This window comes from Schistocerca serialis, chromosome 2 (assembly GCF_023864345.2).
Source record: "Schistocerca serialis cubense isolate TAMUIC-IGC-003099 chromosome 2, iqSchSeri2.2, whole genome shotgun sequence".
In the NCBI taxonomy this organism is placed as follows: Eukaryota; Metazoa; Arthropoda; class Insecta; order Orthoptera; family Acrididae; genus Schistocerca; species Schistocerca serialis.
In genome coordinates this window covers 1121929080-1121955781 of record NC_064639.1, presented here as the reverse complement: position 1 = coordinate 1121955781, position 26702 = coordinate 1121929080, and the positions used below count along the sequence as shown (strand labels likewise).

Sequence of the window (26702 nt, the reverse complement as noted above, 5' to 3'; positions counted from 1 at the left end):
CAGCGAGCCTGCAGCCAGAGTTCCAGCGAGCGTCGCTGCCGAGGCTCTGCTGGAACGTGTTCTCTGTTCCATTCCCACGAGGTTGAGTGTTCTTAACTTGGACTCCTTCTTGTGGTTGTTTCTGAAACTACACTGGCGCTGCTCCACCGTGGTGACGTGCTTCTTGTCGTCCAGCAGAGAAGTAAGAAAAATCGTAATTCATTCTAGGGTGAACTGTACCAAATTCTGAAATTTACAAAAAAGGTAATGGGTATTGCTTGATAGCTGGTAAGTAAAAAGCATTATATTTTATAATGTGTTAGTTACATCAGAGCCGGCCGCGGTGGCCATGCGGTTCTAGGCGCTTCAGTCCGGAACCGCGGGACTGCTACGGTCGCAAGTTCGAATCCTGCCTCGGGCATGGATGTGTGTGATGTCCTTAGGTTAGTTAGGTTTAAGTAGTTCTAAGTTCTAGGGGACTGATGACCTAAGATGTTAAGTCCCATAGTGCTCAGAGCCATTTGAACCATTTTTTTGAAGTTACATCAGAAATCAAATTTCATTATGTTTTACTGGTGCTGTAGGTAAATATAGTTGTGTTAAATGAGTCCCACTCTCCCTAGCTGTTTGCAATTAAGCTATTCAAATTACATAAATCTCATTGGTGATACGTTGATACCACCGCTCTAGATTCATATCCACCGAAGCACAATATAAAAGTAGTCAACCTGCAATGATTCCAAAGTATTTCACCAGACATACACTATCTAACCGTCTACGGGAACAACGGAGTCACTGATAAGTTTTCTAAAATCAAGAAGAACTTCAATGTTTTGCTTTTTACGGAAGGTACCAGATATGTTGGTGAAATTACAGTTTCCCGTCACAAAGTTCTCCAAAACTTAATTACATTTGAAAGTACAGTTCAACTGCAGTTTCTGCATCCCTATGGAAAGAAGGCATGAAATACTAATTACTTTCATCTGCAGTTTTCGTGTATTACCGAGTCTTCGATAATAAATTTCGAAGATAATTGTTTTTGCTACAGTCTGCAGCTCGTGGTCGTGCGGTAGCGTTCTTGCTTCCCACGCCCGGGTTCCGGGGTTCGATTCCCGACGGGGTAAGGGATTTTCCCTGCCTCGTGATGACTGGGTGTTGTGTGCTGTCCTTAGGTTAGTTAGGTTTAAGTAGTTCTAAGTTCTAGGGGACTGATGACCATCGATATTAAGTCCCATAGTGCTCAGAGCCATTTGAACCATTTTTTTGTTTTTCCTACAGCAGCTGTTCTTGTTTTTGTATTTTATCTAAATAAATATGACAAATAGAAGAAAAATTTGATTTTTGATGTGACAAGCTCATCATAGATCATACTGATTTATAGTTACTAATTATCGAGCAGAATGCATAATTTTTTATAAACATCAGCATTTTGTACATTCCAGACTAGAGTGAATTACGATTTTCCCTCCATAAAAGTATTCATATAGGCGCCTTTTCCGAAGATAATATGCTTCTGGAGTTCTCCTGATGTCGATGAACACTTTCGGTATTTATGACTGTTTTTGAGCCACGTGTGGTACCAACGAAGACAAAACAAAGTCTTGAATTTGAACTGTACATCAACCAAGAGTTGTAATATATTATGTGATACAGCTACTTAAAGAAACTGACACTGCTATCTAAATAATTTGATATTGTAGAACTATCACTAGTCACTTTTCCTGAAGTATATAACAGCAGATATTTCTATTGGGGACTGAGGACGTTTACTGAACAACATTGGATCACTATTTACGTCGTTTGCAGACTAGTAATTATAGCTATTAGTAGTAGTATGTTTTCAGGTTGGTTAGTTCCTCCTAGTACATGTGGTGAGCAAAGCATTAGTGCTTTTTTCTCCCTGAGCGACAGGTAAGGTCTTGAAGTGCGACACGTGGACAGAAAACGGTTAGACTATTCTGTCATGCGTAGGTGCTTAGTGGTCCCTTACGACTGTGCAGAAAACATCAGTTAGTAAATTATGTGACATGTTTGCGGGAAGACTCATAGACACAGAGAAGAAACAACTATCACACGAATGTGTGTAGATTTAAAATATAATAATAAGGGCAGTTACATCAACTATATCCGTTATTTTCTATAAGCGTTTGATTTGTCCCCCATTGGGCGAACGAGACGGTTAGTACTACGTCTGAATTTCTATAGATGCAACGTCATACCGAATATGAACCTTATTTCTGAATTATCCTACTGAAACACGTCTTCCTTTCGACAGAGCTTACAGTGAAGATATTTTTGATTGAGGTAGTCAATAACTAACTTAATTACTGTTTTTACTAGTGAGTCATCCCTCTCCCGTCTTCAATAACGAACTGCATGTGCGTACATTGTGCACTTTTATCTCATGATTAATAAATTTAATTAATATGATTACCTACGAACGGCCTAACAAAGTTCATCATTAAATAACTGACGTAAAACGTGAGTTATGAATAAAGTCATAATTATGTTGTTGGCACCCATCGTGCGCTCGATTTTTATCCAGTGTGCTCCTACCCGGATGGTAATAGCACAACTATAGAAGTGTGTTTCCACAGGTGTGCAATAGCCATCACAACTTAAGAAGTGCAGAACATTGTGGCTAAATGCATCACAAAAAAAAAAAAAAAAATCACACGAAAGTAACGTGTTCTGTCGAGCTGGTTATGAAACTATGAAGTGGGTTACATGAGTCTAATGACATTAATTGGAACCTCTTACGATGTGCAGTCAGCTATTACACCACTGGGTGTCCAAGAAACATTCATCCTATTCGAAAACACTGTATCTTCTTCATGAATGATGATACAAACTTGAAGTATATTGTAACTTACGCATCGAAATTGAAGTTCATCTTGGCATCACTTATAAGTTGTCAGTTCATGCTTTTGACGATAATGGTTCCCTAGCGTAATTAGCTCAGTGGCGCAAGTATTTTGAAGATACTGAGTTCTTATGTAATGGGGAATCCGCAAGTCGTCCACGGATATTAGTTCAAGATTCCACAGAATTTTGCATTAGTTCACAGCCGTCTACAATCCCGCGTCCGGCCATCCTGATTTAGGTTTTCCGTGATTTCCCTAAATCACTCCAGGCAAGTGCTGCGATGGTTCCTTTGAAAGGGCACGGCCGACTTCCTTTCCTAATCCGATGAGACCGATGGCCCCGCTGTTTGGTCTCTTCCCCCAAACAACCCAACCCACCCAACAGCCGTCAACAGGTCAACGGAGAATCAGCCGTTATTCATATGTCTATCTGACGTGTTTTGAGGCAATATTTGTGTTTCAGACTATCATGGCGGTCACAAACAATTAGTGAATGGTTTCTGGACATGAAGATGGAAGATAACAATTATCTTTCAGGTTTCATTCAAGCGGGAATATTGATCGCCGCAACGTAAGAATATAAGATACACATGGCAGTCGAGCTTCATGTGTTTTACTCCGTTTCCCGAGAACAGGTTGACGGCTCGTTCTTTTTCGCGGAAAATCTGGTTATAGCAATAAGACTTGCACCCGGCGAACGGTCTACCCGACGGGACGCCCTTGTCACACGACATTTACATTTTAACCTGAAAATTGTAGAGCCTGGTTTTTATTTGTTTCTACTTTTTTTACAATTGCGGGAACGAGTGGAAAATTTTTGTTTCATGTACAGTAAGAGTTTTTCTTAACAGCGAGCTGCCTTACTGATTTATCGGTTGTAAGAGACGTACGACTTCGGATTGTTCCACTGTTTCCAAGGTCACCTGATCGCACAGTATGTGTTTATTATTATTCATGTATTTATTTTACGTGAGGGGCTTGTGATGAAACTAGTTTACATGTCGCCTTCTCCGACAGATTTGTGTAAACAGTGAAGGTACATAACAGCTCCAGTGAATGAAGCAGTTCCGTCATTCTCGCAAAACATTAATGTCTGGGTGTTTCTCGTACATCCACTAGGGAGAATAGCGAACGTTGATGAAAGGCAAGTAATTATTCTAATTTTAAGTGTACGAAGTATCCCAAGTTTGTACGTATGTGAAACGTAACGATTTATCAGTGTGGAATCTGATTGATATTTTGAAAATATAAACATAGCACTCCTGCACTCAAGTTAATATTCACCCCAGGTTTCTGTTTTCATTCACGTAACAGATACGGTCATGTGGAGTCGGTTGAACCTTTTTGAAACACTTTGTACAGACAAGGGACACACAAGAAAATATTGCAGAGTACTTGACGTGATACGCAAGCTGACAACATTAACGCACAGAGAGAGAGAGAGAGAGACTCACGAGGCAGGGCCCGCGGTAGGCGAGCGCCTTCCAGTAGTGCAGCAGGAAGCACAGGTTGGGGTGCTCCTCGCCCTCGGTGTCGCAGACGGGGTCGTGAGGCCGGCTACTGCATGACTCCACCTTCTCCACTGCGGACACACAACACAAGAGCAGGCTGTTGTCAGCAGGCTGACGTTAACGTTGCGTTTCCGACCACAAATATTTTGCAGTGAAATGAATACCCTCAGCTGCATACAGGCGTTGATGTAAGTTAACGGGGTAAGTTGAAAATGTGTGCCCCGACTGGGACTCGAACCCGGGATCTCCTGCTTACATGGGAGACGCTCTATCCATCTGAGCCACCGAGGAAATGTCCAAAAGAACAGATACCATCTTCATACATATATACAGTTAAGGCTCACCGGCCATTTGACCATCTTCTTCTGTGAGGATGCACAAACAGTGCCCGGACTCTTACGGGAATCGGCAGTAAGGCCGCGAGTAATGAGTATGAGGGGCAGGAGCACTATGAATATAATGCGGGACGATAAGTTGCGAATGTGGGTCTCACGCGAGGCGTGCCAGAGATAAGTCCATGCAGTCGCACTGTTCTATGTGTCCTCGGTGCCTCAGATGTATAGACCGTCTGCTCTGTAAGCAGGAGATCCCGAGTTCGAGACCCAGCCGGGACACATATTTTCAACTGTCCCTGTTGGCTTATATCAACTCCTGTATGCAGCTAAAGGTATTCATTCCACTGTAATTTCATTCTTATGACCTGGATGGTCACAGATGGTATCTGTTCTTTCCGACATGTCCGAAAGAACAGATACCATCTTCATATATACAAATATTCTAGCCATTGGTTTTCCGACTGGCGAAGTAAGCCCCAGTAGTGTAGAGAGGTTCTGTCGACCGTTTTGTAATAAGAACATTCCTTCACATCTCATCCAGGCTTACGATTTGCTATACACGTAGTAAATAGGCAGGTTCAAAATTTGTGCCTTGTATTTTTATTTTTTGTCATCTTGTTTCTTTCTGCAACAATACTGCACCAAATGATAAAACTTTTTGCCTTGTTCTATGAATTATTATTTCTCACTCAATCTCCTGAAGAAACACAGAGATTTAAAAGATCATTTCAAGTGGAGACGGAAGGCAAGTGGGCTTCAAATATTCGATTTTTAGATTTTAGCATATTCGAAATGCCTGGTCTTTCCTACGTGAAACAGTTTTTGTTTTATGTAAATACGACAATTTTTTCGTGAGATATGATGGTTTTCCTGACGCTCTGTGCAATCTGGCATTTAAATGACACGCCTTCCTTTCTCCGCCAACTCCTTGTATATTATTTCATGCTTGCATTGTTTTATCGCTTCAGTGTTTCTTATCGTGTATGTACTATCGATATACTAGTCTGTTAGCACTCGCAACTTTACGCGAACGTCGCTGCTCTCGATGATTAAGTGCAGGCCGTCGGCCACTGCGTTGTCCTGGTGAGAAGTAATGCCTCAAACTTGGTATCCTCGGCTTGGTCATAAGAAGAAATGTGGGGAATTTAGAAATCATGAAAAAAGCTGTATGGGCTGTCTTTTTCCACAAGCTTTCCACAAATGAAACTCCAGTGCACGGCCTTCGTCCGAATGATCTTGATGCAAGTACAGGAGAAGTGACAGATATGACCACAAACATTCTTTACCTGCATCAGTAATAAATGAAATTAAACCCATATTTAGAGACCTTTGTAAAGGTACCTTGTTGAAGAAATGTCTTCATGGGAAAACCCAATATTTAAATGAATGTGTGAATTCTGTCATTTGGAATCAGGTTACAACCCTCCAATTTGGTGTTTATGATGCTATTTTGTGCTTCATTGATAGTGTAATTAGAAAACTGGATGTTTTATAATTTTTGGGCATAAAATCTAGTGGAAACACTGCAAAATACTTGGTGCAAATAGATAAAGAGAGAATGCGCAAAGCAGGTACTGCTAATTTAAAATGCACAAAAGAAGCCAGACAGAGAAGAAGAGGGACCAAGGGAAGAAAAGAAGATCAGCATGATTCAGATGATGCTCAGTATGGTGCAGGAAAATATTAGTGGTAAGCAATTCTCATCAATAACTATACTAGAATTGCAATATTAAACTTTAAATGGATTTTTCTCAAAACTACATTTTTTTACTTTCAGGTACCATTATTTGATAAACTAATGGGGTTAGAAACATGAAATTTGGTCAATTTGTACTGCGGATGGTAATAAGTTGTTACAAGTAAACTGAGAACCACCAAAGAACCAGAAACTGTTTTATAATAATTAATGTACAAAAAAGTTAAATTTTACTTGTGAAAGAATAAATTCTTTTTTCTTCAAAACCATAAGAGGCATTATATTCATTTTACTATTAAATTGAGGCACATATGTCATATATGTGCAGAAAAATTTCATTGTTTTATTACTTATAGTTCTTTTGAAAAGTGTACCTATTCAAAGGGTAAAATAGCATTGGCAGAACAGGGATAAAAATTGCCTTCCATCTCCCACTAAATCCACCGAGTCTTTCCATATTCTTATTAGGGAAAGGGGACCTAAATATGCTACCAAAATACAAAATGTAAGTTTATTTTTAGTATAAAATAAGGAACTGTTAGGAAAATATTGTAAATGGTAGGGATTATACGATGCTTCAAACTGTCACTGTATTTAATTCTTTAATGTTACAAATATAGACAGGAAAAATATTAGGTTGACTCGTAAGTTCGGCTTGCTCGTTCCATCTATAGCGCCTACAAATCCCGCACCCGCCGAGCCTCCCGGCCGAACACGTTTGCCTAATTGCCCCTACGACATGCAGGTCGACAGCCGGATGCGTTATTGGATATGTCAGTGTGTGTTTGTGCCTGGCGTTGCATGGAACGTGTGTTTACAAGCTATAGAAAGCAAGATGGAACACTTACGGCATGGTATTCTGGTTTACTATCGTAAGGGGATAACCGTCGCACAATTCCAGCATACGATTTGTGCTGTACATGGGGACGATGCAGTAACGATTTAAGCGAGTCAAAAGTAGTTCAGTTGTTTTGAGCTGTCAATCTTGCCGTATCAGACAAACTTCGGTCTGGAGGGCCAACGGTTAGGGTCGTGGAACAGCTTAATGACGCGATAGTCAACAAACCACGTATGACAACGAGGGTGTTGATACTGGACTTCAGTGTCGCTCATGCTACTGTAGCCAGGAACTTGAAGAAGCTGTGTTACGTAAATATTAGAGATGTATGTGCTCCTTAGGAAATGAGTGAAGCGAATTTGATTCAATGGGTCCATCCGTGACTGCTTATGTAGACGCAATCAGGATGTTCCTATTATGGAACGGCTGGTAACTGGAGATGAGAAGTGTAAAGCAATGCCCGGAAGAGTAAATCGTGGTACAAGGCAGGACAGCCACCATTATTGGTTCCTAAACCAGCGCTGCGTCGGAGAAAGGTTATGCTATGCGTCTTGTGGTACTGCAAAGGCGACCTGCATTGCGAACTTCGTTCGAGAAATACTGCTTGCAGTTGGATCGGCTCAGGGTAGCCATTGATGAGAATCGACAAGACCTGGGACGCGGTGTCATATTTCACAACGACAACGCCAAACCACATACCTCTACAGTGACCTGTCAAAGGCTGCGTTACTCTGAGTGGGATATGTGACCCCAACCGCCATCCTCGCCAGACACAGCCGCTTCCGACTTTCATCTATTCCGATCCCTGCAGAATTTCCTGCATGGCAAACGCCTTTTTTCCTTGGAGGACTGCAGACTGAACCTCGAAGAGTTCATCAAGTTGAAAACCCCCACATTTTGGAAGAATGGCATTTATAAGGTTTCAGAGAAATGTCAATATGTTGTAGACAATAATGGTGAATACTACAGACAATAAACAGTTTGTTTACGAAATAGATCAGCCTTATTTAGCTATACTGTACACGTCACAGTGTGTGAACTGTGTAAGCATACAGGCAGGCAACCACTCTGTCGCAGCTGTGCTGAGGGGAGGGGTGTTCCCAAGCATTCTTTGTGATCGCACTGTAACGAAAAGCCAATAAACTTATGACACAACCCAATAAAAGCAGTATATCGCTTCTTGTGCTGAAATTCTTAAATATGATGCGGCTGGTCCAAAATATGATACACGTGCAATATTGTTATGTACACTGAATGTGGAAGATTGGGAACTTAAACAATGAGACAGAGAACACACTGAACGGTGGTATGTGTTATTGGGATTTTCCTGTGTTTTCATGTGGGGTTATTTGTAGGAAATTTATACCATGAAACTTACGTCACAGTGGACAGCTAAAATACCTTTACTTCCTTTTACTATTCATAATACTTTAGATGAACTGCAAAGAGGAGAAACTGTTAACGATTTTGCTTCATATACTTGCATTGATACAAAAATAAGAGATACACAAAAGAGAATTACTGCCTTATTTTCTTTCACGAATACTGGGCCATCAAACACAAAGCAGCTTCCTTGTTTGATATTTACTATCCCAGTAGGAACACGAAGAATTTCCCATTCACGTCTCTCTTACTAGTAACAGAAATGCCCGTTTTCATTTAATTTATAAACTACGCGGCGCGGGATTAGCCGAGCGGTCTCAGGCGCTGCAGTCATGGACTGTGCGGCTGGTCCCGGCGGAGGTTCGAGTCCTCCCTCGGGCATGGGTGTGTGTGTTTGTCCTTAGGATAATTTAGGTTAAGTAGTGTGTAAGCTTAGGGACTGATGACCTTAGCAGTTAAGTCCCATAAGATTTCACACACATCCGAAAATTTATAAACTATTTTGTCCGTGTACACAGACTCTAAAGCCATAACTACAAGTTCATTTCCTAGCAGTTCTTGTAAATGTAGACATACATGTAACTGTATGCCTTTCTCTTCCTTCCTCGAGATTTAGGCAAGACATAATCTCCCTCACCTACATGTACTCGAATGGTCACTACAACTGAACCTGCGATCTGCATCACCCACGCTGTTGTCACGCTTCAAAGAGATGTCGGAATCGGAATTAGTCTCCTCAGGTACCTTTCTTTTTTACGAACTTGCTACGGCTTTGGTCACAGACATAGCTTTCTCGGTTTCTTGGTTTTGGCTTAGTGCTTTTTTGTTTGGAGGCTTCTCTTTCCTCTTGTTCAGCAGTGACTTCTACGGGCGATGTGGACTCCAGCGGTTGTGTTGGTAGCGCATGAGGTGGGCGGCAATCCACGGCCCACCGCTGCGTGGCTGGCGGCTGCGCCATAGGCGACAGGGTATCACTTTCAGGAATGCACTCTATCACACACTGAAGCGCCAAAGAAACTAATACAGGCACGTGTCTTCAAATACAGAGAAATGCAAACAGGCAGAAGACTGCGCTGCTATCGGCAACGCCTATTTAAGGCAACAAGTGTCTGGCGCAGTTGTTAGATCGGTAACTGCTGCTACAAGGGAAGATTATCACGACTGAAGTGAATTTGAACTTGGTGTTATAGTCGGCGCACGAGCTATGGGACACAGCATCTCCGAGGTAGCGCTGAAGTGGGGATTTTCCCGTACGATGATTTCACGAGTGTACCGTGAATATCAGGAATCCAGTAAAAACATCAAATGTCCGACATCGCTGCAGTCGGACAAATACCATGCAAGAACGGGACCAACGACTGCTGAAGAGAGTCGTTCAACGTGACAGAAGCGAAACACTTCCGCAGATTGCAGCAGATTTCAATGCTGACCCATCAACAAGTGTCAGCGTGCGAAACATATAACGAAACATAATCGATATGGGCTTTCGGAGTCGACGGGCCCCCCGTGAATGATTGATGACTGCACGACACAAGGCTTTACGCCTCACCTGGGCCCGTCAACACCGACTTTGAACTGCTGATGACGGGAAAGATGTTGCCTGGCAGGACGTGTCACGTTTCATATTGTATCGAGGGGTTGGACGTGTACGGGTATGGAGACAACGTCACGAATCTATGGACCCTGCATGTCAGCATATTGAAGCTGTAATGGAGTAGGGCGTGTTGAGTTGGAGTGATTCGTGACCCCTGATACGTGTAGATACAACTCTGAGAGGTGACACGTTCCGGGCTGATCATCTGCATCCACTCATGTGTATTATGCATTCTGACAGACTTGGGGAATTACCGCAGGACAATGCGATCCCCCCCTCCATGTCCAAAATTACTACAGAGTGGTTCCAGGGAAACGCTTAATAATTTAAACACTTCCATTGGCCACCAAACTCCCCAGACATGAATATTATTGAGCATATCTGCGATGCCTTGCAACGTGTTGTTCAGAAGAGATCTCCACCCCCTCGTACTCTTACGGATTTATTGACAGTCCTGCAAGGTTCATGGTGTCAGTTCCCTCCAGAACTACTTCAGACATTGGTGGAGTCCATGCCACGTCGGGTTGCGGCACTTCTGCGAGCACGCAGGGGCCCCACACGATAGTAGGCAGGTGTACCAGTTTTTTGGCTCTTCAGTGTACTTTGGACTGTAGCATATCATATTTAAGGATTATATTAACTGCTTAACAATTGTCTCCAGATTATAAATGTCAGGGTAAAGAGTAATTAAACACATATCTCACAATTTTCTGTGTATGTAAAAGAAAATTGGTACGTACATATTCAATATTTTCATAAATGTGGCTTATTTTCTAGAACAGTGTGCACATTTATTTTCTATCTGAAAGTGCTGGTGTCAAAATTAGTTTTTTACCTCCTAATTAAGTTTCTAATAAAGAAATGAATTATAACTAACTACTCCTAAGATATAGTGACGTAACTAACAATAGGAACATTTTTTGGCAAGTAAGTCTTAGAACACCTTACCCTATATCCTTTAACTTTTTGTCAAGATCTAAGTACATTTTTCATCTTTTTTGAAGAGGATTTACTGCTTACCCCTTCGGCTTATTTATCAGACATTATACGTGCGGATGTTTTTAGTTTATTGAAGCGTTTTGTTCCCTAAGCCAACGCTCGATAGCAGTCGTAGACCTCTGCCGATGGTTAAAACAATTTTACGTGTCTGTTGGTGTACTGGGATTTTCTATCTATTGACGGATCAGTGAGTCTCTAATTACATCACCTCCTCTCCATTGAGCATTTCCTCCATTATTACCATTCAAATTTTATCAACATTTTCGTGGATGATGCAACAATGTACCACACATGCGGAAAAACAATCGGATTTCTCTATAGCTGATTTTGTCCGTTAATCACAGTTCATCTATTTTCATCTAGACATTGGTTGAAATGAAAACTGCAGTGGGAGAGGGGTGTTTAGGGGAACAGCTTTTTCATAGCCCTCATTATAGCCGTTTCGAAGAGTATTGCTGCAGTTTTCGTTGACCACCAAGTGATCTTTTTCAATCCAGACCAAAATGTCTTTTATAAGTATTTTGAAACGAAGGCTGTCATTGACGGCAGTGCGTGACTGGTGGTGGCAGTACCTGAGCGGCCTACTAACTGGTCGGAAACACTACCGTTGGAAAGTCCGCGAGTTGCACCAAATCCTTAGTGAAACCACTGGCCTGGATGCTTCAGCTGCGAACGGACGTGGCGTCACAACCAAGGGCCGGCCAGTGCCTGTTTATGTAGTTATGAGAAGCAGTTGTTGCTGCTCATTGCCGGCCGCGGTGGTCTAGCGGTTCTAGGCGCTCAGTCCGGAACCGCGCGACTGCTACGGTCGCAGGTTCGAATCCTGCCTCGGGCATGGATGTGTGTGATGTCCTTATGTTAGTTAGGTTTAAGTAGTTCTAAGTTCTAGGGGGCTGATGACCACAGATGTTAAGTCCCGTAGTGCTCAGAGCCATTTGAACCATTTTGCTGCTCATCTTCGATTATAGTATATAATGAATCCTCATTGTGTGTTATTAATCGGTAAATACTGCTTTACGCAGTCACAATTAATTGTTGTACAACGTAGAAAAGGATATTTGCTACAGGTTTTTAATTCCAATTTGCACCTTAAATCTGTGCAGCTGACACTGCAAGCTGTAGCTTTTTTGAAACTTCCTGGCAAATTTAAACTGTGTGCCGGACCGAGACTTGAACTCGGGACCTTTGCCTTTCACGGGCAAGTGCACTACCGACTGAGCGACCCAAGCAAGACTCACGACCTGTCCTCACAGCCTCAATTCTGCCAGTACCTCGTCCCCTACCTTTGCAGAAGAGCTTCTGTGAAGTTGTAATCAAACTTCACAGAAGCACTTCTGCAAAGATTGGGGATGAGGTACTGGCACAATTGAAGCTATGAGGAGGGGTCGTGCATCGTGCTTGGGTAACTCAGTCGGTAGAGCACTTGCCCATGAAAGGCAAGGGTCCCGAGTTCGAGTCTCGGTCCTGCGCCCAGTTTTAATTTGCCAGGAAGTAACATATCAGCGCCCATTCCGCTGCAGAGTAAAAATCTCATTGTGTAGCATTTTTGATTGCACGTATCCGCATAACATATAAACGGTTTTCTTACGAATCTTTTTCAGATGAGAAGGAAATGCTATGTGCCTTATTGCATTTCCAACTAGAAATCGAATAAAGAGTATGTCACTTCATTCTGTTTTTCTACGGAGGCTTCTCTGTGTGCTTAATGGACAACTTCCACTAACAGAAATGATTTCGAAGTGGGCCACGAAGCAGTATTTTGCATAAAGGATTTCAAAGAAACTTATATTACAAGAGAACAAAGAATGAAGAGGAAGGGCAGCAGTGAACTGGAGTTACTTCGGAAACCACTCCATTTCAACAGCCTCACGAAATGAGACATCTCGTATCTGAGTGTCAAGTTGCCAAAGAAAATGCATTAGAACACATCGATCAATTACAGTTCAGGCATGGTGCGTTAATGATGAAATAAAAATATTCACAGATTTCAAGGCAAGAGTGTCTTCTAAGCAAGTTCGAATATGGGAGCTGAAGATTCTTTTGTTACATTATGTAAGGTGTGTTTTGTAGAATGTATAGCAGTAATTCTTGCATTAATGACAATATTTGAAAATTTTACGGTTAAAATGAACATAAATAATTTTCCATTTGATCCTAAAGCTTTACATCATACCTTAGGCAAAGAACAAGGATGTGATCAGTCGACAGACTTCGACAGTACCGAATATTCTTCACAGAACAGATGGCAGTTCAAGAGAAGCGAAGAAAACTATGAAATTATCGATGTTAGCTCTTAAGAATTTTTGTAACCACGAAGAAAAGCGAATAATAAAGCAGATTTCTCAGGGAACAGGTGCAATTACTGGTCGCAAGAAGGTGACAAGGTAGTGTTAAAATTTATTATGTGTGACTAAAACGTTTTTACATATTTTCTTCTCCGTATGTTTCATCATAAATAGTGAAGTACTGTCGAAATCGCATCCAAGACATGTAAGTGTAGGCTGCTGTTCCAGTAAAGGAGTGGAAGAAGTAATCAATAATAAGTAATCGAGTTACCCCATACTTAATATAACCAGTTCATAGATTGTATTAGTATGAATTTGTCATATACATTTGGCAAGTAAGAATTACTCTGCTTTAACACAAGGTATATGAAAACACGAACTCAGCTGTTGTTTCGAAACCTTTAAATTTCCGTATCCTCCAATAACAGGCGGCTAGGGCTTTGCGAAGCTTTTTTTTTTTCTTTTACAAATAAAATCAATTCCAGTAGCATGTCCTAGGTACCCAAGGAGTTAAGCGCCTGACTTGTCAGGATGTCCAATGAACGTAACCGGTATTGAAAATTAAAATATTTCTTGACAGTAGTTTAGGTGGTGTTCCGCATATACTGCATTAACAGTTATGACAGCACAGTGCAAAACACACAGAATATTATTTGAGCATGTGTTACACATGTAATGTCTTTGAGAATGACGAAGACGCATTTCAGTTTTATTTATTTACTTAGCGTATGGAACAACGAATCTCACAGTACAACAGTTAACAAATAAAGCAAAGAAGTTCATATAAAAACAAAAATGCATAAATCACATATGTGACATATAGATTTTTATGACTAATATGGGATTTACGCCGTCTTTTGCGACTATATAAAGTCTTATTTAGACCAAACATTAGTAATTTTTGTAACATTGGGACAACTGTAAGAATTAAGTCCATTTCTTTTCTCCTGGTTTCGCATCAGAAACGTTTTGAGAAAGGAGGGCACACGCAGATCATCAAAGAAGATATACTACTGTGAGAAACAGTTATAAAATGTGCTGTTAAGATAGTTGTCGCTTTGAAACTGCTTTGGAAATCTGTTCACTGGAACGTGTATTTTCCGGCTCGAACTAACTCAATGCGACAATACGGAGCGGATGATTCCTCTACGTCTTCCCCCAGTGCAGTTACACTACGTTGCGTATTATAAATGTAAATTTGGTGAGATGCTTAATTCACTGATACGTTATTTTACGACATTTCTATTAAGTCCTTTTTTATCTGTCTGCTGTTCGGTACCATTTTTGCGGTTGATTTAGACTAAGCTGTCTTAGAGCGAGAGGGGTGAAATTTTAAACATGTCTTAGATGTGGACCATAATGCAATATTAAGTTGCTTTTTTGTCCGGTACATGGCGGAAGGTACTTTGTTTACCACCGGCATTTCTTGGTGAGCTAAGGATTTTTATCTCTCAGTGTAACTAAGAACAGGAAGACAAGACAGTGCAACTCGTTTTCTTGACTGGTGTGTGCAAGAGGATGCTTCTCGTACAACTGCGGTTTACCTCTTATCCTGTTCCAGTCGGGAATGGTTCCTGAAAATAACGATTCCTGATAAGCCTTTGTATAGCTCAAATCTTTATCTAATTTCTAACTCCTTGGTACTTTCACTAGACTTTCGTAGGAGGAAGCAATATGTTGGCTGAGTAAGGAGAAGACAAATTAAAATAAAATGTGCCACATGTTTCTGTCGTAACTGCATCAAAATGTTCAAAACTAACTAAAAACTATCGCACACACACACACACACACACACACACACAAGATATTAGGAGAAAATAATTATTTAAATAAAACTGAATCATTAATATACGTCTTTTTCAGACTAAAATGTATGATTTATTTTCCCTTTTTAAGGTTTGCTTATCAATTCGTGTTGACTGTCTAGGCAAATTTCCATGTTAGCTCTATCTGAACATTTGTTTATTCCACAGCAGAACAGTTGCACGAATATCTTTCGATTCACGGTTTGTAATATATTACAGCCTTGCATTATAGGACCATACCTTACCTATTGTTGTGCCCTGCGGTCGGCAGGAAAAAGAGCTAACAGCCCCCAATTTGAACACTCTTTATTATAATCAAACAAAAAAGCGCCTTCATGGCGTATACTAAGTTTTAAATGCAAGAACAACAAGAAAAAACCACAACTCTAGTGGTGGGAAAACGAAGTAGGAAACAAGACAATGGAAGAAAAATACTGACCAAGGTCTACTCTACACAATGCAGAATCCAACGTGCTACTGCAATGTTACACCGAGTGAATACAAGGCTAGGGTAGGCGTAAGTACTGGCGAGAACTATTCTTGGCGGTTGGTAAACACTGCCGGTCTGACGGTCTAGGCGTACTTATAAAGCCAGGTGGGCGGAGTGCTACATAAGTCATAAGAGTTCTGATTGGTGGAACACTGTCACATGTTGTCTGGCGAAGTAGTTCCGTGTTTATTTGGAGAGTCTGTTATTGTTTCTGTCCGCTGGCGATGTTTCCCACCGCGCTCCTGAAAAGGGGTCGGCAACCCATCTTGCGTGTCGATTGTGCGGGCCCTCTAACAATAAGGGGCCGCAACGACACCTATTATTTCCCCATTACTCTTTCTGTAGGTAATCTGATGACACCCAACAAAGGCTACACGCGTCATTAGCTATATTTCCGCAACCAAGACTGTGTTATCCAGAAATAGTCTACATACAGTTGCTGCGCCAGTCTGCCAGATGGAGCACGAGACGACAAATTGCCTGGTGGCTTCTGTCCCGCGCTCTTCGGCCGACGTTTGTTGATTTTTCTGACATTTCACCAGCACGACTGGCTAGCATTGTCATAGCTTCACACTCCACTGCTCATGGTGGACTTCGCGGCCGCAGATTATTATATGTACCTGGATCACCATCATCCGCGGGTTTTCCCGTGGTCATTACCACTGTCGTTCTCCTCTTGCTACCTGCAACGGTCGGTAACTGCAGTATGGGAATCCATGATCTCCTCACCAAGACGCTTTCTTCTTCCTTGTTGATGCTACTGTCACTTTTGTGTATTGCTATAGCTTCCATGAACAAGTGGGTGTGACACCTCTTTTCTACAGCAAGAACTTTCATGTTGTCGAATGTCACTATGTGGTAGGTCTCACACAGAGCGTGCTCCGTGGGCGAATTTTCAACCTGTCCCCGCCTGCAGCTCTGTTTGTGTTCGGTGAATCTCGCACTGTCGATCGCCCAGTTATTCCCCGACATAGACTTTTTGAACGTGTACCTGGAGTGGAAGATCTTTTTATGGAAAGTATGAAATAATTTCTCGTAGTCCCCTACAGATTCCTAACGTCATTCAGAGCCCCAGAAATTCATGATTGACAGTTTCTGATAGCTATGAGAATATTGAGTAGATCTGACCTGAAACACGTGGGTTGCCTGCAATACATAAGCGATCCATAAATATTCACTACGTTACTATGGCATTACATACTAATTTATGCATGAATAATTCACCTCTTCACTATTACCTACTGCATGTACTGTACGTTCTCCGTTTTAAATCTTACAACCATTTTCACAGCTATTACATACTCACAATTATAAATCAGGATTGCCTGCATGGGCCTAGGAGTAATTCTTTTATACATTTTAAACCAATTTAAACAAAATCGTATTAAAAATTCATTTGTATTTGAATATTTATTTCGTGGAGTCGCCCTCTGAAACCGTGTAGGTACTTATGAATAACCCTGTGTTAAATATAAATACTATAGCAATCTGTCTACCCGCTAGGGTAGCCGAAAGCACTAAAGCGCATTTTCCTGGACTCGAGTAGGCGCGCCGGCCCTGGATCGAATCCGCCCGGCGGATAAACGACGAGGGCCAGTGTGCCGGCCAGCCTGGATGTGGTTTTTAGGCGGTTTTCCACATTGCGATAGTTGAATACCAGGCTGGTCTTCACGTTGCGCCTGAATTACACGCGTCGCAGACATTTGAAACACGTTCGCACTATTTCACAATTTACACTAGATGCAGGCAGCTGGGGTACACTGATTTCATCCCGGGGGTATGGGGTGGCGGCAGGAAGGGCATCTGGCCACCCATAAAACTAACCTTGCCAAATCCGTTGTAACCACGCCGACCCTGCGATCGCTGCAGGACTAAGGCGTAAGTGAAAGAAAGAAAGAAAGAAAGTAAGCCACTGTCTATTGCTATAGAACATGAGACTCAGAACATACCCACTTCTATTGAAGGACTGTATACCTAGACACCGAGCGAGGTGGCGCAGTGGTTATACACTGGACTTATTTTAGGAGGACGACTGTTCAAACCCATGTCTGGCCATCCAGATTTAGGTTTATCATGAGTTTTCTAAGTGCCAGGATAGTGCCTTTGAAAGGGCACGGCCGATTATCTTTCCCATCGTAGACAAAATTCGAGCTTGTGCTCCGTCTCTAGTAACCTGTACGTCGCTGGGACGTTAAACTCAGTCTAACTTCCTTCTTCCCTTGTATGCCCAGACCATGATTACCACTGACTCGGATCAAGCGTCGAGATACATCCCTGGACAGATCACTTTCTGAGAGTATTGCCAGCGAAGATCAAAGTGTAGGGTTTGAGTCCCAGAGCAGGACTTAGGTTTAATCTGCAAGAGATTTTCAAGATCAGCTGACACTCCGCTGCAGAGCGGCAGATTCACACTGGAGAGCTACGGCATGTAACGTCCCCACAGAAAATACCCTCTACCACGCAGCTGTTAATCATTTTCAATCAAACCATCCACATTCATTCACTTTGGCAAAGTTATCTGATCTGATTTTCTCGTAATATATGCGGCGACAGCTCGACGACGCCAAAGTATTTTCTAGTGCGTTTATTGTTTGAAATAACAGAGATGCATATATGCATTTTCCATGGTTGTTAGATTGGTAACTAGGACAGCTTTTGGAGTATCTGTTGAGGGATTTACGTGTTTCTGAGAGATACATATTCTGCTTTTCTTCTTGCTAAAGCGAGCCAATTAACATTTTTGCCGCTAGCGGTTTGTTTGAAGAGAAAGGGACTGTAAACGGAAAATAATTAAGGCGTGGAATCACCAGAGATCTGGACATGTAATGGAGATGGACTTAATACACAATTTCTCCACAAATAAGGTTTGTGACTTTTTTGTTCTGGAGTGAATGAACGAAAGAGTTTTTCCAGAATCATTTGATGATCACGTTGGCCCTGTAGTTAGTGGGGAAGTTTCAGCTGTGTCGAAGAGAGCCTGCAATCACTGAGTCGGTGTTAAATCGTCCAAAAAGGCTTCGTACACATCTGGAATTCGCAATCTTTCGTAAAAGGAAAAAATTGTCCAAACGATTGATTCTCCCGACTGACTGCAGTGTTTAACAGTAATAATAAATGTAAAGATCTCTTACAGCAAGCCAGCCGCTGATTACCAAGACGAAGGACTCCACCAGAGATCCTATTTGGCTGATTTCACGTAATGAAATATTATATTAAAACTTTACATAGATAAAGGAGAGAAAGAGAGAGAGCGAATGAAAATAGAGATAATACTAATAATCCTCCTTTAGTCTAATTTTTCACCTGTCTTACCACGGATCAGCTAAGAACTGGGAGGGCCTTACTTTACTGTATAGAAGTATGTGTGAAGGTGAAGGGATCTTAAAGGCAACAGATACACGTCTATACAGACAAGACATTACACAGAGATAGCGGCTAGCTGCATTCATCATCTATTCTTAGATAAAGAGACGGCAACTTATTATCCGAACATTTAAGAATGTTAAAGGCAGCGGCGGCGGCGGCGGCGGCTGCTACTGACCGCAGTGGTGCTGTCGGCAGGCGTGTCGCGGCGCTCCCTCCAGGCACGCCCTCCGCAGAGGCACGCAGTGCTGGCCGCGCGGGCACGCGTGTCTCGAGCAGGGATCACGCTCCGGGCACGCGCCAGCCTCCAGTTCTCCGTCGCCGGCGCCCGCACACCTGCAACACCGGACACCCCCCGTCTCTGTGTAACACCATAGCTCTAATACTCTACTGATTTATTTTGCCTTTTGTCTTATTTAATGTTACATCGTTGAGCTTCTGTAAAGGTTGTTGGATTGAATCAATAAAATAAAATTGTATACTCCTTTCTTTGTAAAAACTTTGATGTCATGGTTTGATTCTATGCAATGTAGTATATCTGTCATTTAAATTTTTTATCTCAATTGGAGGGAGACAAAACTTACTGTACACATTTGGAATTTGGGTGAATAATTTTTTGTAGAAATACTAATATGTGTAAATGTTCTGTTTTATTTAAAATGTTTGTTTGCTGTTATGTAAGCTGCTGACCTTCACTTAGGATTCTTAGTTATTCTGTGTATAAGAGGTAGTGTGGTTCCCCTCAGGAACGGAACTTGGTAGCTCGCGGAAATTGTGGTTGGCCTAGGTAGAAAAGGTGGAACAAGAGTCAGTCGGGGACGAGCTACCAAACTGTGCACTGCCCATGTAAAAGTTGTGTATTGTGCTGGTTCCGAGAGAGGCTTTTTCTGCCACTTTCCAATGCCTCGGATGAATGGATAAATAGTTCGAACGATTCTGGAATTGGTATCCATCATCGCCACCAAGAAGGGACAGAGGCCAGCAATTCTACCTGCGAATCCACCTACCAACGTACAGTTGCCACCACGTTGCGCAATCAGAGTATCGGAATACTATAATAATGTACAGTGAAGGATCAGCTTATTGGATGTGTTAGTGTGCTCAAATATAAGGTAACTTATAACTGAATTCATGTACCTACCATTATTTTTCCCCTATCACAACACCTCTCAGTTTCCTCTCCATTTGAACTATGATTACCGAGTGTCCTATTTTGTGAAAAAAAATGAAAGCCTCAGAACTTTAAATAATGTTGTTTGATCTTTGGTAAGAAGGGAGTATTCAGATTTACTGTGGATTCAGTGAAATTGTGGGAGGTAGTAAATGTAGTCTTGTGAAAGCTTCCCAGGGATGGAAACAGTCTAATTTAAAGTTTTGTGGAGTTTCAAAGTCACCTATTTAATCATTAACTTGAAAGTAGAAGACTGTGGTAATAAAGACAATTTGCAATTTCCTTTAAAGATTAAAATTCTTAAAACTGAGGCTTATAAAGTGTTGCTTAGTTAATGATCATAGTGCTGCCTGTAGTATATTTTAAAAGGTGAGTCAGTTTCTTGCAAATTTGTCAACATTACGTTTCACTGTAGTAAAAGTGGAAAACTGCAATAGTGCATAGTTACATATTCATGTTTGCTAAGTGTTTGTATCTCTTGTGTATTGGAAGTGCATATTAATAGTACAACAGTATCCACAGTTTGCCTATTGTGCTAATGCTAGGTAACAAGTAACGGGAAGACCACCACTTAATGAAAACCATAATTTCTTTATTCAAAAGACAGTGAGTAGTAACCTGTTAGTGAATTCCATTTAACTTTCATTCTAAATAGAATAGTATTCAGATGAGAGACACTTAACCTGTGACCAGTTCATAATTTTGCAGTGAACTACATTTATAATTTTATGTCAACTAGGAAAGTGTTTGAAAAATAATACTTAACCTATGTCCAATTTATGATTCTGCAGCGAATATTAATAGTAACGTTATAAAGACCATTCAGTTTGAATAAGCCCTGAAGTAAGTGTATGTTTCATTATCTGTTATATATATGCAAATAGTCTGTCCTGCTCTGTCAGCTTCTTAACCGTGAACATATGCAGGTGCTAGAGTTCATTGCACTCGCTTGTGGTAAAATATAGGTTGTGTTTGTCCATTAAAGTTACTAATAACTATTTTTTTGAACAAGAATGTTAATCATTCTCTTGCCTAATTAGGCTGGCGATCGTTTTCCTTGTTCTCTAAACAGTGTAGCTAGGTAAAACATTATTTGTTACTGTTTGAATAATTACGTAATTCTGACTTTCACTTCCCATAAGCCACCTCCGTTAGGTACAACGCGGTCAATATAAAAAAATACCTCTCAGAGGGTAACACTGCCCTACTTCTTCATACTATAATTACTAGAATAAGAATAATTTCTCTATACGAACTGCCTTAGGCTTTGAGGTTATGGTATAGTAGTAGCAGACGGAAGTGTTATACGTGGCTTTTCCGTGACAGGACTATTTGTTCTGCTGGGCCATACTACGCAATAAACCAAACTTGGTATTTCATAGTACAAGCTACGTAAATGCTGTTGCAGTGTTACAGTCTCAGCACACAGGGAGCACGTATGCGAGACACTCATTAGACTGCCTCACTTGTATCATTTGGTGGGACTCTTAGACTACGGCACAAGTTCGGTGCTAGGTGATGTGAACACTCAACTCCTTGTAAAACGAGCCAGATATTCTGGTCGTAAGTGTTGGTTCAAATGGCTCTGAGCACTATGGGGCTTAACATCTTAGGTCATCAGTCCCCTAGAACTTAGAACTACTTAAACCTAACTAACCTAAGGACATCACACACATCCATGCCCGAGGCAGGATTCGAACCTGCGACCGTAGCAATCCCACGGTTCCCGACTGCAGCGCCTTGAAACGCAAGACCACCACGGCCGGCGGTCGTAAATGTTGTAGGTTAATAGTGGGAGAGATTGACCTCTTATTTTCTTCAGCGCAAAACATGCGTGTTTTTGCACTTCTTTCTTTTGCGTCTGGTAGCATGTTTGTGTACAGTGTCATACACTGAAGCGGCACAGAAACTGGTATAGGCATGCGTTTTCAAATACGGAGATAAGTAAACAGGCAGAATATAGCGCTGCGGTCGGCAACGCCTACGTAAGACAACAAGTATCTGGCACAGTTGTTACATCGGTTACGGCTGCTACAATGGCAGGTTATCAAGATTTAAGTGACTTTCAACGTAGTGTTGTAGTCGGCGCACGAGCTATGGTACAAAGCACTACAGAGGTGGCGATGAAGTGGGGAGATTTTCCCGTGCGGCCATTTCACGAGTGTATCGTGAATATCAGTGAAATACGGCTTCGCAGGACAGAGCGGATCAGGTTGTCGAAAGGGGCCAACGTCAGTTACTGTTAGTTATACAAGAACACACAACTTTATTCCTCAAACCAAAGCACAGTTTTCTCTTTAAAACAACAAAGATCAATTCACGGCTGAGGGCCCAAGTAACTTCTCCACAATAAGTTTAAATGATTCCTTCTAAAACACCAGGACTCAGAGTAACGGCTGAAGGCCTTACTTAAGTACAATTGCAACATCTTCTCGGCTAAAGACAAAAATAATATTTCAGATCAGCTAAGGAAATTCTTTGAAGGCCAAGCATTTACAAATTTCGGCTAAAGGCCATATTAATGGAAATTCAAATTAATTCTGTATCTCAAAGCCCAATAAAAAAGTTAATAAATGAGAAATTAATAAAAGAGAGGCTTTAAGGATAAGCTTTTACACAGTACAACGGAAAAACATCTTAAGAAAACTTGAAGTATCTTTGCGGTTGAAGACCAAAGAATTAGTCAATAATAATTAAAGATAACCTTAAGATAAACATTTACACAACACGGCTGAAGGCCGAGAAACCTTCGGACAAGGATTTACATATTAAGGCCACAGATTCAGAGACAAACGCGGCTGTAGGCCTAAATACAGAGCAACAAGAATTTTAAGTAACACGGCTGAAGGCCTAAGCTTAAAATAGTTGTCATGAAGTTCGGCTGAAGGTCATGTAGTAAACATAAAACACACAATATTAATACACGCCTGAAGGCCTGGCACAGTACCTGCGAGCAAATAAAATGACAATCACAAACAACAAACGGTGGTGCTCAAGAGTGTTCCAACAGACGGCCTGGGGAGGAGACTCTGAGCACAGTTTGGTGAGACAGGCAGCCAAGCGTAACACTAAACAATCGGGTGGGAACACGACCTAGGGATGGCTGAAGAAACAACCAACAGCCTAATAAATTCCATCAATTCGCTTCCACCCGACACACTTGCTCCTCTGTTTCAACCGACCGACTGACTACAACAGTACGCACACAGCATCCATCTGCACAGTGAAAATCACAGAAGCTACACAAGGATACACGTAAACACACTTGCACAAGAACTCGAACAATAGTAAAAGCAATCGCTGTGGGACAAAGACGAATAAATTCGACATACAGAGAGTTTCCACAAGCGGTCGACGACCAAATACACGTCGTCCGTTGAGACGACCGAGCGAACGACCAATCCAGGTCGTTCACACTGATGTTACGTGTGTCGGCAGCTGTCGGGCGAGTCTTGTCTATCCGAAGCTGACTGCAGCTCCAACCGGGACCAACTCGATGTGCGTTCGGAACTCGGAGACACGGCGGCCCGGGCACACTGGCTCGGACCCAACCATGCAGAGGTAACTCTTGCCCATTGGCCACGACATCTCTGTGCAACGAACGAACCGACCCTAGTCCAGCACGATGTCCAAGTGACGAGGCCCAGAAACGGTCAAAAGACCAAACACACGTCGCCCGATAAGACGAGCAACCGAACGACCAACCAACGGTCGTCCCGCTCAAATCTCCTTCCGTCGTACAGTTCATATGTGCCGCCAGCGGCCGGCGAGCACTGGCTGTCCGCACCTCACTGGCTCTCCGTCACCGACTCATTGCTGCTGCGTCCCGACTTCACTGCTGCTGCGCCCTGACTGACTCCCAACTCAGCTCCAGACAAACGACCCGGAAATACTAGCGGACACTCCAGACAGTGCACTTATCGATAAGCACTGCTGCTGCCACTGACGGGCAAGCAAACCAGCAACCTAGTGACACCAGTAAATCGAGTTAAAGAAAAAAAAGAAGGCGACAGAACCACAAAAACAAGATGACGAGCAATAGCGGCATGAGCGCGAACCGCGCACGGATCAATGAGGAATCCGGTAAAACATCAAATCTCCGACATCGTTGCGGCCAGAAAAATATCCTGCAAGAACAGGACCGACGACGACTGAAGAGAATCGTTCAACGTGACAGAAGTGCATCCATTCCGCAAATCGCTGCAGATTTAAGTGTTGGGCCATAAACAAGTGTCAGCGTGCGGACCATTGAACAAAACACCTTCGATATGAGCTTTCGGATCCAAAGGCCCACTCGTGTGCCATTGATGACTGCACGACACAAAGCTTTACGCTTCGCCTGGGTCGTCAACACCAACTTTGGACTGTTGATGACTGAAAACATGTCGTCTCGTCGGACGAGTCTCGTTTCAAATTGTGTCGAGCGGATGGACGTGTGCGGGTATGGAGACAAACTCATGAATCAATGGACTTTGCATGTCAACCGGGGACTGTTCAAGCTGGTGCAGGCTCTGCAATTGTGTGTGGGGTATACTGTTGGAATCATATGGGACCCTGATGCGTCTAGATACAACTCTGACAGATGACATGGACGTAAGCATCCTGTGTGATCACCTGCATCCATTCTGATCACCTGCATCCATTCATGTCCATTGTGCATTTCGATGGACTTGGGCAATTCTAGCAGGACAATGCTACATTCCACACGTCCAGAATTGCTATAGAGATGCTCCGGGAACACATTGTGTGTGGGGTATACTGTTGGAATCATATGGGACCCTGATGCGTCTAGATACAACTCTGACAGATGACATGTACGTAAGCATCCTGTGTGATCAGCTCCATCCATTCTGACCACCTGCATCAATTCATGTCCATTGTGCATTCCGATGGACTTGGGCAATTCTAGCAGGACAATGCTACATTCCACACGTCCAGAATTGCTACAGAGATGCTCCGGGAACACTCTTCTGAGTTCAAACACTTTCGCTGGCCACCAAACTTCCAGACATGAACATTATTGAGCATATCTGGAATGTCTTACAATGTGCTCTTCAGAAGACATCTCAACCCTGTCGTATTCTTACGGATTTGTGGACAACCCCACAGGATTCGTCGTGTCAATTCCGTCCAGCACTACTTCAGACATTAGTCGAGTCCACGCCACGTCGTGTTGCGGCACTTTTGCGTGCTCGCGGGGGCCCTGCACGATATTAGGCAGGTGTACCAGTTTCTTTGGCTCTTCAGTGTGTGAAAAAATGAAAATATGCATGAGTGATCCATCTCACCCATAGACGTATAGAGGGGTTAGAGCAGTGTACTGGTAGAGATGGACCACATAAAAATGGCTACACAAGAAGAAAGGAGTCAATTGAAATTTTATATATTGGCTTGAATGTATTGTAATGAATACAGAATTATACTATTAAAATCTATACTACTGAACAATTTCATCAATTTATTATAAATCTTGATTGAACACTGTCTTTTCGAATGAGTTGTTGGTTTTGATCAAGCCTTAGACTGTATTTCTCTCACCACTGCAGTTACACTTAATACCAAATGTTGACAATCGTGAACAAGCACTTAACCCAATCATAATTCTTATTTGTTTCATAACAGACTTCACCACAGCCAATACATTTATCCTCATATAATACATAAAAGTTATTTTCCTGAACTTCTAAAAAGATTCCACCTGATGAATACAATGAGCTATTTGCAGTATTTTCCCTATTGAGCTTCTAAACTCTGCTTCTTTCTTGGTGATCACTTTATGCCTTCTTTCTGTTTTCTTATTTTTCTCATTCCTCTTTTCTTTATAGTCTCAAGGTTTCCAGCAGAGTTTATTCCTTTGGAACGGTTGCTGCCTTCCTTTCGCGGTTTTATCAATAGCAGGAACAGGTGACATTTCTTCGGAACCTTTCTCTTTTGTTTGCGGCAGTCAGGAGTGGTCAGTTTTGAGGTGGTAATCTTGAAAGTTTTAGTTTGGTGGGAATGGATGCTGAAGCTGTGCCAGTAAAGGAATTTGATTTGTGAAGATAACTCTGCTCTTTTGGTGTGTTTGGGATCAGTAGATTTTCAGATGTACTTAGAAGTGGTTGATTTGCCTGTGTGCAAGATTCTGCTCTTACATTTGTTGGCACAGATATATTTTCCGACAAATAAGTATAGTCTGAGACTCAGGCCATCTCCCTTGTGATTATTGCACGTGTCTCTAAACTAAATTTAATTGTTCTCCATCTCACTCACATTAAAACAAGTAGTCCATGTCTCCTGAATAGCACTGGTCCATTTCTCCCGAATGTCTGGGAGAGATGGACCACAGGACTTCCGTCAGCAGGTAGCGAACTCGGGGCCCATTTTAGGTTAGTTTCATGTCTACAGAT

At 42.1% G+C, this 26702-nt stretch overlaps 1 protein-coding gene across 1 annotated transcript in view; it reads right to left on the bottom strand.

Annotated features, from left to right (window-relative positions):
* LOC126456656 (reversion-inducing cysteine-rich protein with Kazal motifs-like) overlaps window positions 1-26702 on the bottom strand; it is a 99504-nt gene that overhangs the window by 28246 nt on the left and 44556 nt on the right. The window contains exons 5-6 of the mRNA XM_050092400.1: window positions 19321-19478; window positions 4298-4425 (exon numbers count right to left, since the gene is read on the bottom strand). Coding sequence (XP_049948357.1) covers window positions 4298-4425; window positions 19321-19478 — 286 coding nt within the window. The remainder of the gene's footprint in view (window positions 1-4297; window positions 4426-19320; window positions 19479-26702) is intronic.